Below are 14,773 nucleotides of genomic sequence, written 5' to 3'. Positions count from 1 at the left end.
TTCAGGCTTACTCACTAAAACTGCACCAGATATACACTGCATCTGCCAGGCATACGTCAACACTCTCTTAATAACTGAGCATGGTGAAGTACCATATATGGCTGAATTTTGGTTGCACTGTAGCTTCAGCTAACCTTGGAAACTCTCTCTCAATCAATATTACGCTATTCATTTTTAATGCTGTTGTGCTGTACACGCTTGCAGGAGTGACATCTTCTGCCCTGGATTAGTTAGTAAGCAAGTTGAGTCTCTGTGATTGGGATGGGTCAAGCAAGTCACATTCCTGATATACAGTTTGTAAATTTAAGTAGACAAAGCCCCCCACATCTTACTGTCTCTAAGATCAACACACAAGCAAGTCCAAGCATGACTAACTGCTCCATCTTAGCAGGCAGAGAGTGGGGAGGGAGAAAACAGCTGGCTGCATGGCTTCACGGGCTAATCTCTCCGCACAGTTCAGTGATGTTGATAGACCCAAGGATGCTATTTCCAGTGTCTTAAAAGCTGCTGCCTCTGCGTTTTCTGCCACTGGCCTCATTTGCAGGCTAGCTGGTAATGGGTCAGTAGGTCAAAATGTTACATGTTAAGATGGGGGAAAATTCTGTTTTAGTCCCTGAAGGAGAATCATAAGGCTTTGCTCTGTTGTACAGGAAAACTGTAAAGCTATTAAAGAACAGAAGTTGTCTTCAGCCTACCATTTATTTCGATAAGATTTATAGATTATCTGGCTCTTTCTTATTTGCTTTTAAAGAAGCTATCAAATAAAAAAGATGGGGATATCTGATGGGTTTCCTTATGCTTTTTCCATCTTCTCAAAATAAATTCTTGAGATATGTTGTAGGATTAGAGTTAAACTAAACATAGTTATTGTTTATTTATTATTAGACAACCTGTTCAACCATCTGGGTGCTCAAGAATTCTTACAAATAATAAAACATACAAATAAAATCAGAGATCCAAAACTTACAAAAATGAAACCAGTACAGCCAGTAAATACCATAATCCAAACATTCAAGCTATCATAACATCATCTATTCACTTTTGGTAATGTTTTTGTGTGTGCAAAGTGCCATCAAGTCACTTCCAACCTATGGCAACCCAATGAATTAATAACCTCCAAAATGTCCTATCGGTAACTGCCTTGCTCAGGTCTTGCAAACTGAGGGCAGTGGCTTCCTTTATTGAGAAAATCCATCTCATGTTGGGTCTTCCTTTTTTTCCTGTCGCCTTCAACTTTTCTTAGAATTATTGGCTTTTCCAGTGACTCTTGTTTTCTCATAATGTGACCAAAGTACGATAGCCTCAGTTAAGTCATTGTAGCTTCTAGGGAGAGTTCAGGCTTGATTTGATTCCTTTGAAATGTGGTGTTGGAGGAGAGTTTTATGGATACTGTGGAACTCCAAAAAGACAACTAACCCACTTAGTTGTCTTTATGGAGGTCCACAGTATCCATAAAACTCTCCTCCAACACCACATTTCAAAGGAATCTACTTTCTTCCTGTCAGCTTTCCTAGTTGTCCAACTTTCACACCCATACATAGTAATAGGGAATATGATGGCATGAATTAACCTGATCTTCGTTGGCAGTGACACATCCTTACACTTGAGAATCTTTTCTAGCTCCTTCATGTCTGCCCTTCCCAGCCTCAATCTCCTTCTGATTTCTTGGTTGCAGTCTCCCTTTTGGTTGATGATGGAACCAAGCAATAGAAAATCTTGAACAATTTCAATTTCCTCATTTGATCATGTTTAGTCAACCCCAAAAGCCTGCTACAACAAGATGCCTTTTCACAGGGAGGAGCCGCACCTTTGGTATCCAGTGTGTGATCTAGGGCTTCTAACCTCCTTCAAAGGGATATTTCACAGTTTTTGGTGCCACAGGTGAAAAGGCCTTGTAACATATTTCTACCCACTGTTTTCCTTTCTGTTTATTTGATCCACCTGAGTGAGTTCTATTAGAATGGATCTTCTGTGCCTTGTATGTTATTTCTGGTTAACTCACAGAATACTGCTACTGTGGCATGCCCTCACTGCTCCCCATTCTGTGCTACAGCAATAATCTTGAGCAATTTATTTAGCACAAGGAAAGTACACCCTTATAAAAAGTAGCAGAATTTGAGAACAGTAACAGGACTCTTGCACTGAATGCCCAGAAGTTTTGAATGCAGATAGTGCAAGGTTAGGCTTTGGTCAGAATATGCAAAATTTAGCATAAGTTGCTAAAAGTGTGAGCCAAAATATCTCCATCACACACCTGCTTTGCCATGTGCCCAATGCTCTGCACCTCACAGACACATTACCTCCACATTCTCATCATGCCACTTAAGCTGAGTGAATTGGCCCTGAGCCTCAAATCCCTTTTTCTCTCCTTTTTTTTCTTCAGGTAATGTGAGAAACCCAGGGCCTCACATTAGGAGGAGTCCAAGATGTAGCTCCTCCCCCTATAAGCACTGCCTCAGTTTCGATAAAGGGTAGTGCAGTCATGGGGAGAAGCTGCACCTTTGGGGTCCTACCATGTGATCCTGGGCTTCTAATGTTAACTCAGTGGCAAAAGGAAATACCATGTTGCAGTGGCTTCCCGGCTGCCCATATAACCTAAGAAGGTGGCCATCACTAAGCCATTGCAAGTTCAGTCTTCCATCATAACAGGACAAAAACACTGGCTCATCTTACAGAGCTTTGGTAAGGATCTCCTATAGGGTTGCCAACCTCCAGCTATTGCAAATAAGTAATCAGCCTGCTGTAATGTTAGTTACAAACTTATAAACCTAGCAGCATAAAACAACAAAACACGTAAATCATAAAGAGTGCTATATTCTATGTGCAGTAGTCAAATACAGTGAATAATTATATACAGTGATGTTAGCTAAACAAATAGAACTATATACAAAAGTTAAATGTTCTCTTTTAGAACCAGTGTCTTTGGAGTCATTGTCCATAAGTAATCCTTTCAAAGTTGCCACATTTGGGTGCCTTGATGTTGAAGTGCATCACGGAGTTGTATCCTGTTGATTGCACTGACAATATGAAGGTGGGGTCATACAAATTTCACAGTCCAGGGGGTATAACAGGGATCCAGATTAATGCCCAGTTTCCACCCGAGGTCTTCATCAGAATATTTGAGAACTTTGAGTTCCTTCTACCACAAGAGCAGACATATTAACTGCCTTGAACATATTCTGATATATTCTGATATTTTGTTTAGCTAACATCACTGTTAGCAATGGCATTAACTTGCTTTTCCATTTCTAATGTTGGGCCAGTATGACCACAATGCTCTTAACTGAGTCCGTGAGGGTCCACTGAACTCCAAGTTATTCTGTTCATACAAAATGGCAACTGCACTAATCAGGAAGATCAATGATAATATATTCTCCCCTTATGGAGTGCCAAAATCAGAATAACGGAACAAGGCTTACATTATTCAGCTGATGCTCCTGGCCAAAGACTGGCATTGACTACTTTGTGCTCCAGGACTGCTTCAAGCAGAATCCTATCTCATAAGGAGTAGCACCTCAGGCCGTACTATAATAAGTAGGAATGGAACAAACTGAAGATAAATAAAAGATGGTGATCAGGGCAATGGAAGAGACACATTACTTGGCTCTTGTAAAGGCCTGTTAATCCTTTGGAAACAAGCAAGGACCTAACAGGCCAGTGGACTGCCAAGGCCAAAATTTCTAATCAGCGGCATGTATGAGGTAAATCTGATTCTCTCTCATGGCCACTTGGTGGCAGTCTCTATAAAGCTATTTACGCTGGAAGACTGAGTCAACCCCCCCTTCCTTCAGCAGCCTTTTAGAAAGGGATTTTCAGTTTATGTTTCATAGAATACATGGGTTTCTTGGAAGTTTATCAGGATTCTCCAACTAGAAGATCAGTTACAGCAAATAAACTTTACTATAAGCTTGTTCACATACATGGGATGGTATAGTATAGCCCGATCTCGTCAGATCTCAGAAACGAAACTGGGTCGGTACTTGGATGGGAGACCACCAAGGAAGACTTTGTAAAGGATGACAATGACAAAGCACCTCGGCTGCAACTTGATGGCACTTTACACACAAACACACACACATTTGCCCACCACTACTGATCATCCCCTACAACGTCCAGGCATATTTGGTGTGTGCTACAGTGCACTGTTCTTTCACCAAGATGACTGTGAGGCCCAAAAGGCATGGCTAGTACTACTTCTGAATTAACTGTATCCTAGAATGTTTTGACAGAGAAGTCAACGGGGAAAGGATTAAGTGACATGTGTGATATTTGAGTAACACTGTTTTAAGTCAAAAGGAGCCTTCTGAATCCTGGCAGCACACCATGAGCTTTAATGTTACATACCCCTTGCAATTTAAAAGGATGGCTTTCTTGAGAATGAAGAAGAAAGAGAAGCATTCTATTTTCACATTGCTGAAATTCTTGGCTTGACTGCCCATAGCTAGTCCTGCTAGCAGATGGTTTTCCAGCTTCAGCACAACATTAATTCTTCCACTTGTTTCTGAGAGGGTAGTGCTAAAACTGTCTCTTAAAAGCACCATCAAGGACAAAGATGGATTGACAGATGGAAACTAAACTGTATGCCCAGATGTACAGTTTGCTGTTTTACTGGACCATGAGTAAAGGGTAACTCCATGGGAGCTTCTTCTAACACTGATTCCCCTCTACTCATGGTCCAGCATAATAGCAATGACTGAGCTTCAATGTGACCCAGCATTGGACAAAACAGTTCCTCTCCTCACCCCAGCTGTGCTAACATTCGGGTAACTCTATCTACCATACATGTGCATTTTTGTTTGTTTTAATTGGAGATTAGTTTTCACTGGATGAGTTATTTTGTTGGCTTAATTTAATCCAAGCAGTTGTATTGTTATTAATCGGTTCAGAGCAATTGCAATGAAATAATCTGCGAAGAACGTAGGACCCATCCACTTTGCACTGCAAAGGGCATAGCAGAAGCCTCAGTCCAAGCATGCGGTGAACAAGGGCATGGCCACATGCCTGGAAATTCATGCAAATATTGTTGCTTCTTGGGGCTGCTTTTCCTAACTCCAACTTGGAAAGCACTTCAGCATAGGAAGTAGCACGTGATCTCCAAGATGAACTCCTGCCACAACAATCTACATGAAGTCTCCATGTTAATTCACGCACAACAGGGCTTGTAAGAATGTCATTTCAGAGGCTTTGTGTCAGACAATCCCACTCTTCATTGCCCTCCCAAGCACTTCCCCCTCCCCAAAGGATGCAAAGGTGTTTTTAGAAAAGTAAAAACATGTATGTATGTTACCACCCTTTATACCAAGTCAAATCATTTGCCCATCTAGTTGAGCACTGACAACCCTGACACCAGTTCTCCAAGCTTTCAGGCAGAGAAAAATATTTTCCATCATCTGCTACCTGGGATCCATTAATGGGAGATCCAGGGGTTGAAACTGGGACCTTCTGCATGCAAAGTGTATGCTCTACTACTGAGACACACATTTGACCAGTGGGTCCCTATTTCACAGTCCTGTATAAAGTCACAAAATGTACAGTTTTACCAAAAAAAACTGTGCAATTCTGAAACAGTAGTCAAACAACAAAAGATAAGTAGAATCATTAAAAAAATGGCACATGCTTAACATCCCTAGCACCCCATCATATCCTTACCACCTCCAAAATTCTCCAGCTACTCATGTTCTATTCTAATTTACTTTAAGAATCTGGGGGGTGGGAATAATTGGAGCATTCTTGGTAAACTCAGTTCAGCTTGGCGGGTTACAAGGGTCACAAGGGATGCTGGCCTGGTGCATATACATCCATAGCCAAAGGCATTCCAGTAATTACTCTGGTATTTAAACCCTCTGGTATTAAAACCCTCTATGAAAGCAATTTACTACAGCCACTGCTTCCAGTTTTCACTCACTATATATCATTAGTAGCAATCCTATTCCTGGATGCCAAGTAAAGTTACCATTCTCATAATTCACTCCACTGGAAGCCTATTAATGACCAATGAATTTTTTTAAAAAAATAAACCAAGCCATTCCTGTAACAGTGATGTTTTGTCAGGCGTTTTCTTGCCCGTTTACATATCTATTTTGACTGTACCCTGTTGAAAAATGACTGTAAGGGTCAACTTACTGTTCTTTTTATACATCAAGATTTCAAAGGAGTTCATCTCGTAGTTCTCAAATGTTTGCCGAACTTTGTCAACGGTTTCTTTGTCCGTCAGCTCTCCATACATAAAACTGCAAAGTAAATGAAAATAGGTTCAGAATAATGCACAGGACAGCTACAAAATGGTAAATTGATTAAAAATGTTCCTCAGCCAAATTCGCCTGTGCCACTTAAAGCCTATTTTTATCCCTCTCCCACAGCGTAAAAAAACAAAGATAGTATTAAATTTGCTTGTTTCTGAACTGAAACACAGATTTACACTTGTGTTTCAGTCTTTCAGCACTTTACAATGTACTTTTGATTTTGGCCTTATCAGAATCCACACGCCTTGAGAACGGGTCTAGTTTATTAATAATTATTGTTCTTCCTGAAGAACAGCCTTCTTGAACTATATCTGGATTTAGGATTTTCTAATAAATATTGACTTGCGCCATTTTCTCCTTATTCTTTTTTTTGTGCTTTAAAAACCATTTCCTCTTTCTGGAGAATCCAACTGGGAATCAGCATCCTCCCCATGTGGTTTCCTGGGATCAAGCATAGTGAGTTTGCATACCCAGCGCTCTATACCATGTTTGCTCTGGAAGCCATCCTGGGCTCTCATCCACAGACTGCAACCGATAGATTCAGCCACTGAATAAACCCAAAAATGGGATGAACAGATTGCTTTATTTTGTTTCAACTTGACCACAGCAATATTATACATTATTTAACAGAAAGTAAATCTATGCTGAAATACCTGCAGGTGCTGCTTTTTTGCATAACTTCTGCTCTGTGGTATCCTGAGAGCTTGCAAAATCCATCATTGCTGTATACAATAGGCCAATCCACTATCTGGGCATTACCCAGGACAAAATTTGTATCTGTTTGAAACAATACATTAGTTAGACAAACAGCTCAGTGATACATTACTTGATCATACATCAGAAAACCAGAAAACCCCCAATGGAATCAATAGGGTTGCCAGGTCCCTCTTCGCCACTGGTGGGAGGCTTTTGGGGTGGGCCTGAGAAGGGCGGTGTTTGGGGAGGGGAGGGACTTCAATGCCATAGAGTCCAATTGCCAAAGCAGCCATTTTCTCCAGGTGAACTGATCTCTATCAGCTGGAGATCAGTTGTAATAGCAGGACATCTTCTAGTACCTGGAGGTTGGGAAGCCTAGGAATCAAGGAGCCCCTGGCACTGACAAGCTCTCACTCATCCCAAAAAAGCTAGATTCCTTCTTGCTGGCTTCCCAGATAAGAGTTCTGAGAGCCTGATTAGGGGGAAAGGCATCAGATTGAGACTAGGGTGGGAGAGATGACAATTGAATAGCAGCCACATCTGGCCACCAGACTAGATCCTAGTAGAAATGACAACTGGATAATAACCATATGTAGCCCCTTCCTCAGCTCAATGGTTGTCCTCGTTCAACTGCTGTTCACATGTTCCAGTCTCTGAGAGACTGAGCAACCATTTTACCATGAACCCTACCTCATCTATGCAACAGATTTATGGTAAATCCAGTAAACTGAAGGCAGCAGGAAAAGAAGAAGACCCAAAATGAGATGGATTGACTCTATAAAGGAAGCCATGGTCCCCAGTCTGCAAGATGCCAAACAACACATAGCGTAACCCTTCCCCTATCAAATGTATGTAACATCACAGTATACTAGAATCTTAGAAAGCCCCCTCAACAAAAAAGGGGGGAAAGCCACCCAACCAGCTGAACTCTTGTGATACTCTTTTTCTTAAGAGGCTCCCATTTCAAAAGGCTTGTGTTTGATGCAATTATTAAACTACATAATACAGGAAGGGGGGATTACCACTTGCTTATCTATTGGAACCTATGACCGCTCCCAACCTTCCTCATAAGATTTCCCAGTACAATTTTCCTTCACGTTATTGACATTTGACAAATAGGCCAGTCCCTGCGACAAAGATTAAATGGATATAAATCTGACATCAGAAACCACATTCAAAAACCAGTGAGTGAACATTTTAACCTCCCGGGACATTCAGTTGCTGACTTGGAGGTCACCCATCCAAATTCTAACCAGGGCCGACCCTATTTAGCAGCTGAGATCTGACGAGATCAGGCTAGCCTGAGCCTATCCAGGTCAGGGCGACACCTATTATACAGATCTCCTATGAGCAGACTATGCTCCATAGAACATAGTCCATGAAGCCTCTGCAACCACTGTAGAGTTGCCAGTTCTGGGTTGGGAAATACCTGGAGATTTTGGGGGTGGATCCTGAGGAGGGTGGGGTTTGGAGAAGGGAAGGACTTCAATGCCATAATGTCCAATTGCCAAAATGGCCATTTTCTCCAGGGGAACTGATCTCTATTGGCTGGAGATCAGTTGTAATAGTGGGAGATCTCCAACCACCACCTGGAGGTTGGCAACCCTAAACCACTGACCTGGGCAGATGGACAAGATCCCAACTATGCTCATTTTTAAGAATGGCTTAACATAACAAAAAGATGCAAGTATGTCATCTTTACACAAGTCTGCAAATTTACTCCTCCCTCCCTAGCTGTATTTTCTCAAAACAAAAAAGCCACCTACAGTCTGTCTGATGAAATATTTATGGATGTCATTAGCAATTTCAGCAAATGAAAGACACAAATAAGGGAAGTTTTAAACTCGCTCCTATAAACTTTTCTCCCAGCCAAGAACACCTTTTTTTCCATATAAAGCTTTTGTTATGCAATGGGCATTTGGGATTCAATCAAACACATCCTTTGGTGATGACATCCGCTGTCCAACTGCATCTACAGGAAGAAAAGTATCTTTATACTCCCTTTGGACTGAAATATGGCAACAATATAACTGCAGGGCATTTTAACTGCTTTGTTTCTCACAGCCTGTGTTAAATCCCTTAGCTTTTGCTTAGCTTATTGCTGCATATTCCAGAACCATTAAAGCACTTCAGAATTTACTATGATTAATTAAGCCATTTCTCCTCATTGTTTGCATGCAACCCAAACTCCCTTGAGATTGTTTTCCTATTAACTCTGTAGTCTAGCTCATCAAGCTAGATTTTAAACCTGGTTATTGAAAAGACAACACTAAAACGAACCAGTGTAAATTTCAAAAGTGGCAAAAGTGTGTTCGTTTCAAACAACCACCATGACAAATCATTTGGTTTGTTGGTTTCAGGTTATTCATAGTATCTAGGACAGTAACCTTTCTAAGGATATTTATCCTCTGAAGTGAAATAATTCTAAATATCTATAAATCTAAACTCAGAAAGCTGCCTAATACTGGTCTATTGCCTACTCTGATAGGCAACAGCTCTCCAGTGATTCAACCTGAGGTTTTTCCTCACCACCTTCTACATGACATTAGCTTGTGTTTCATAGATTACAACACAGCTTTTGACTGTGTGGATCATGAAAAGCTATGGCTGGTTTTAAAAGAAATGGGTGTGCCACTACATCTGATTGCTTTGATGTGCAACCTTTACTCTGGACAAGAAGTTACTGTTAGGACAGAATATGGAGAACCTAAATCAGGGGTGTCAAATGTATTTCCTGGGGGCCGGGTCTGGCCTCTTGAGAGCTCTTATCCAGTCCACAAGCCCGCTGAGGCTGCCACACATACCCCTCAGTCCCGAGGGGTCAATTATCAACGACTGTTAAATAAAAGAAAATACTGTTAAGAGTGTTATTGTTTTAAGCATGTCTGTATTTTAAGTAAAAAAAATAAAGTAAAAAACAATATCATTAATTGGCTTTGCCTGTGTCTTCTATAAAGTTTGTAACTCTGGTCCCTGGCATTAAATTTTATGGTACACATGGCCCAGCCTGACCAAGTAACATTTATGTCATATCCGGCCCTCGTAACAAATGAGTTTGACACCTTTGATCTCAATGGTTTCCATTTGGCAAAGATGTCAGAAAAAGATTTATTTTATCTCCCTATTTGTGCAATCTGTATGCAGAACATATCACAAGGAAAACTGGATTAGATTTAGATAAAGGTGGGGTAAAAATTGGTAGAAGAAACATTGAGACATGCAGATGATACCACATTAAAAGGTAAAGGTCCCCTGTGCAAGCACCGGGTCATTCCTGACCCATGGGGTAACGTCATATCCCAACGTTTACTAGGCAGACTTTGTTTACAGGGTGGTTTGCCAGTGCCTCCCCCAGTCATCTTCCCTTTACCCCCAGCAAGCTGGGTACTCCTTTTACCAACCTCGGAAGGATGGAAGGCTGAGTCAACCTTGAGCTGGCTACCTGAAACCAACTTCCACCGGGATCGAACTCAGGTCGTGAACAGAGCTGGCAGAAAATAGCGAAGACTTGAAAAGACTACTGATGATGGTTAAAGCAGAAAGTGCTAGAGCAGTATTACAGCTGAACATCAAGAAGACAAAAGTAATGACTACTAGGGAATTATACAACTTTAAGGTTGACAATGAAGAAACTGAAGTTGAAATAGATTTTCTATTCCTTGGCTCTATCATCAACCAAAAGGGAAACTGCAACCAAGAAATCAGAAGGAGACTGAGACTGGGAAGGGCAACCATGAAAGAGCTAGAAAAGATTCAAGTGCAAGGATGTTTCACTGGTGACCAAGATCAAGATAATTCATGCCCTAATATTCCCCATTACTACGTATGGGTGTGAAAGTTGGACAATGAAGAAAGCTGACAGGGGGAAAGTTGATTGGGGTTCATTGATTAATTTGAAATGTGGTGTTGGAGGAGAGTTTTACAGATACCGCAGACCGCCAAAAAGACAAATAAGTGGGTTCTAGTTCAAATCAAGCATGAACTGACCCTAGAATCTAAAATTACTAAACTAAGGCTATCGTACTTTGGTCACATTATGGGAAGACAAGAGTCACTGGAAAAAACAATGATGCTAGGAAAAGATGAAGGCAGCAGGAAAAGAGGAAGACCTAACATAAGATGGATTGACTCAATAAAGGAAACTATGGTCCTCAGTTTGCAAGAACTGAGCAAGGCAGTTAACAATAGGAATTTTGGAGATAATTGATTAGGTCGGAAGCAACTTGACAGCACTGAACACACATACCTACCTGATCCTTTTAACCGGCGGTGCCGGGGATTGAACCTGGGACCTTCAATATGCAAAGCAAAGGCTCTACCATGGAGTTAAGCCCCCTCCCCCTACTTATTTATCTGGGGACAGGTGGCTTCTGGCCAAAATATTCACAATTTTTTTAAAAATCTGGGTGAATAGTGATACAAAATACAAAACCCTCAAAAGAAACAAAGTTGTTGAAAAGACAGCAACCCCTGCATAGGTATCAATATGCTAGAGTGAGGCTGTTTTTATTCCCCATGTTAGTCTTTGAGATCAGTGGTCAGTAAGAAAAGTCTTTGTCTCAGGGCCAGTATCCTTTTATAGTATTTATTGGCAGTAAAATACCTTGGATGGGATTGATTTTTATTTTCATTTTTTAAAGCTCCATTTCCAATGTTACATCTTGCCACATGATACTCAATTATGAAAACCTGCATGCATCAGAATCTATGACTGCAAACTAACCCTGGCAGGCTCTATCAATTTTTTTTTAATGGATGAAATTCTATAGCGTGAGATTTGCATCTCAACGATATGTCTGAGTATGCAATTGGTTAAGAAATTTCTGAGCTGATATATATGTGCAAGAAAATACAATTCTTAACAAGGAGATCTGAAAGAATCTTATTAAGTAGAACTCTATTTTGGAATGTTTAATTAAAAAACACACATTTAACACATTAATATATTTATGCACTTCTCTTTGCTATAGTAGTTTCACTTTTTTCTCCTACCCTTTTTCCAAGAAATGTTTTTCCTCTCCTTCATTTTTTCCTCACAAGAACATTGTGAGGTAAATTTGACGCGGAAGCCAAGCGGATTGGCAGTCTGTCCAGGCTACCCATCAGAAAGTCCACGGCCACGTAGAAAAAGTGTAGTTTATTGTACAGTGCAGAAATATATACAGATACTCCTTTCACACTCTCCGCTCATAACATCCCGCATAGAACTGCGGTTTCACTTCAATATATACACCTGGTGGTTGCAGCCACCAATCACAGTAGATACCCAATTACCCTGGCATTGCTACTGCATTACATCAGCCACCTGGCTATAGCTGGATCAGGCCAGCTTCCTCTAGCTCCCCAGGTACTTTCCAGGCTGATTACATCATCCTTAGATCTCTCGGATCTATCCTGCCCTGTCAAACGAATCTGACAGACTTGTAATCTTGACAGAATTATGCTGAGTGTATGTCACTAGCCAAGTTACTAGCCAGTCAGCTTCATGGACTTGAATGTATTTCAAGTCTTAGCCTGATACACTAAGTACACCAACATACCCACTGACCACCACACCTGACTTTTCTCAAATGACTGAGGCTAACAGTGCAATCCTAAACAGAGCTACATATTTCTAAGCCCAATTACTTCCATGGGATTAGAAGAATTGAAAATACCCTGCGTGACTGAATTATTATTATAAATTACTTGTGTCTGCTTGAATCAAAAAGATTCAAGGGCTGTGGGAGAGCAGGACAGCGAGAAAAGTACAAATAGGCTGTGATGAGGGCAAGAGAACCAGCATGGTGTAGTGGTTAAGAGCAGTGGTTTGGAGTGGCGGACTCTGACCTGGAGAACCGGGTTTGATTCCCCACTCATCCACATGAGTGGCAGAAGCTAATCCGGTGAACTGGATTTGTTTTCCCACTCTTCCACACGAAGTCAGCTGGGTGACCTTGGGCAAGTTACAGTTCTATTAAGAGCTCTCTCAGCCCTACCTACCTCACAGGGTGTCTGTTGTGAGGAGGGGAAGGGAAAGTGATTATAAGCCAGTTTGAGTCTCCCTTAAGTGGTAGAGAAAATCAGCATATAAAAACCAACTCTTCTTCAAGTGAGGGTGGAGCACTTAGCATGCTCAGGTGAAAGATTTTTCAACAGGTTTTGTAGATTGTCAGGGAAAAGCTGTATGTTGATATTGTATGTTAAGCTCATGACTTTTTTGCTTCTGTTCTGTTCAGCAGTTCATTATGAGGCCTGCCTATGGCAAGTGTTGTTAAAACAGATTCACACTTTCATTGGGTTTTGGACACTTATTTGTTTGGTATGGTTACAAATAAATTATTTTATGAAACTTTGTTTAATTTGGGCTTCACTCAAGCCATGTGGAAGCTTTAGCTGTATTGGCTGGAGATCAGTTGTAATAGCAGGTAATCTCCAGCTAGTACCTGGAGGTTGGCAACCCTACACTCACCAATCACTGCCTCCTTCTCACAAAGGGGCAAGGAGGAGGTGGCTAGTGCACTTACCCCTGAACCACTTTCCTCACAAGGAAGATGAGGTAGTGGCTGCTTCTTCCTCCTTGTTATGAAGATGGCAGTCCAAGTGCAAGCCCCACAACCAATTCCTGCCTTCCTCCTCCAGTGCTAGCAAGGGGCAAGCCCAGCTTCCTAGTATGTAGAAAAGCCAATTTGCCCCTGTTTGTGCAAGCTATCTGGTTTGCAAAGCACTACTTTTTCTGCTTCTGGTCTCAATGCATGTGGTGATCAGTGGAGTACGAAGGGTGATCTTACCTCATGGCAGGAAAGTTAAACTACTTGGACTTTTAGACCCTTATAATTCCTCAAAACTATGAAGTGTTAAAGGGACTAGGCAAGTAGGTGATGTGAAAGACCTCTGCCTGAGATCCTGGAGAGCTGCTGCTAGTTTGAGTAGACAATACTGACTTTGTTGGACCAAGGGTCTGATTCAGTAGAAGGCAGCTTCATGAGTATTTTATGAAATAAAAAAAACCTAATTTTTAAAACTGATGCCATACAGCTGGGGTCCCCAACCTTTCTGAGCCTGCAGGTGCATTTGAAATTCTGACAAGGCATGGTGGGGGCAGCAACAAAATGGCTGCTGCAGGAGGTAGAACCTGCCACAAAATGATTGCTCCAGGTTAACTTGAGTAACATAGTGTAGATACTTGTGTTGTGCTGGCAGTTGCTGCCAAGGCAACATTTTAAAAAATCTGCATAATTTAGCCAATCAAATCTCCAATAGTTAATTAGAAACCTAGCTGAGCAAAAGCCCTACCTGGGCCCACCTACTTCCTAAAAACGCTTGACAGGAGCCAGAAAAGGTGTCCGTGGGTACCATGGTGCCCACGGACACCACATTAGGAACCCCTGCCATACAAAAACTCTGAAGTGTTGAGAGGGCAAAGAGAAGATTCTTAGAGCCTGAATTCACAGGCCTAGCTAGAATCCTGGAAGGTGGCTCAAAGCCAGATTATGTGATGAAGATGTCTCAGGTTACACTGGGAAACCTAAATCAATGTAAGGGAAAAAATACAAGTAACTGAATATCCTTAAATGTATTACATATTTTAATAAAATAAAGACTAAAGGCTAAAGTAAGGCTGCTGGGAGATCTGTGAATAAATCTCTTGCATTTTTAAAAACATTAATACCAGCTTCTAAGAAGATATTCAGATCTAGTATTAAGGTATTCTAGTATTAAGTGTTATTGTCAGTTGCTGCTGCCCTGACAACTGTTGTTTGCACCCAAAGGGGAAAATATGCCATTCTAGTAAGTTCTTACTGCCCCTCCTAGCTTCATGAAACAAATAGCAACTCTAGCATGAGTGGGGAAGC

At 41.2% G+C, this 14,773-nt stretch overlaps 1 protein-coding gene across 1 annotated transcript in view; it reads right to left on the bottom strand.

The window, feature by feature from the left end:
- The window catches only part of KCNH1 (potassium voltage-gated channel subfamily H member 1), a 257,892-nt gene that overhangs the window by 224,226 nt on the left and 18,893 nt on the right, over positions 1 to 14,773 (bottom strand). The window contains exons 2-3 of the mRNA XM_056852323.1: positions 6,896 to 7,019; positions 6,124 to 6,230 (exon numbers count right to left, since the gene is read on the bottom strand). Coding sequence (XP_056708301.1) covers positions 6,124 to 6,230; positions 6,896 to 7,019 — 231 coding nt within the window. The remainder of the gene's footprint in view (positions 1 to 6,123; positions 6,231 to 6,895; positions 7,020 to 14,773) is intronic.

Source organism: Euleptes europaea, chromosome 7 (genome assembly GCF_029931775.1).
Source record: "Euleptes europaea isolate rEulEur1 chromosome 7, rEulEur1.hap1, whole genome shotgun sequence".
Classification (NCBI taxonomy): domain Eukaryota; kingdom Metazoa; phylum Chordata; class Lepidosauria; order Squamata; family Sphaerodactylidae; genus Euleptes; species Euleptes europaea.
This window is presented reverse-complemented; position numbering and strand designations above follow the sequence as displayed.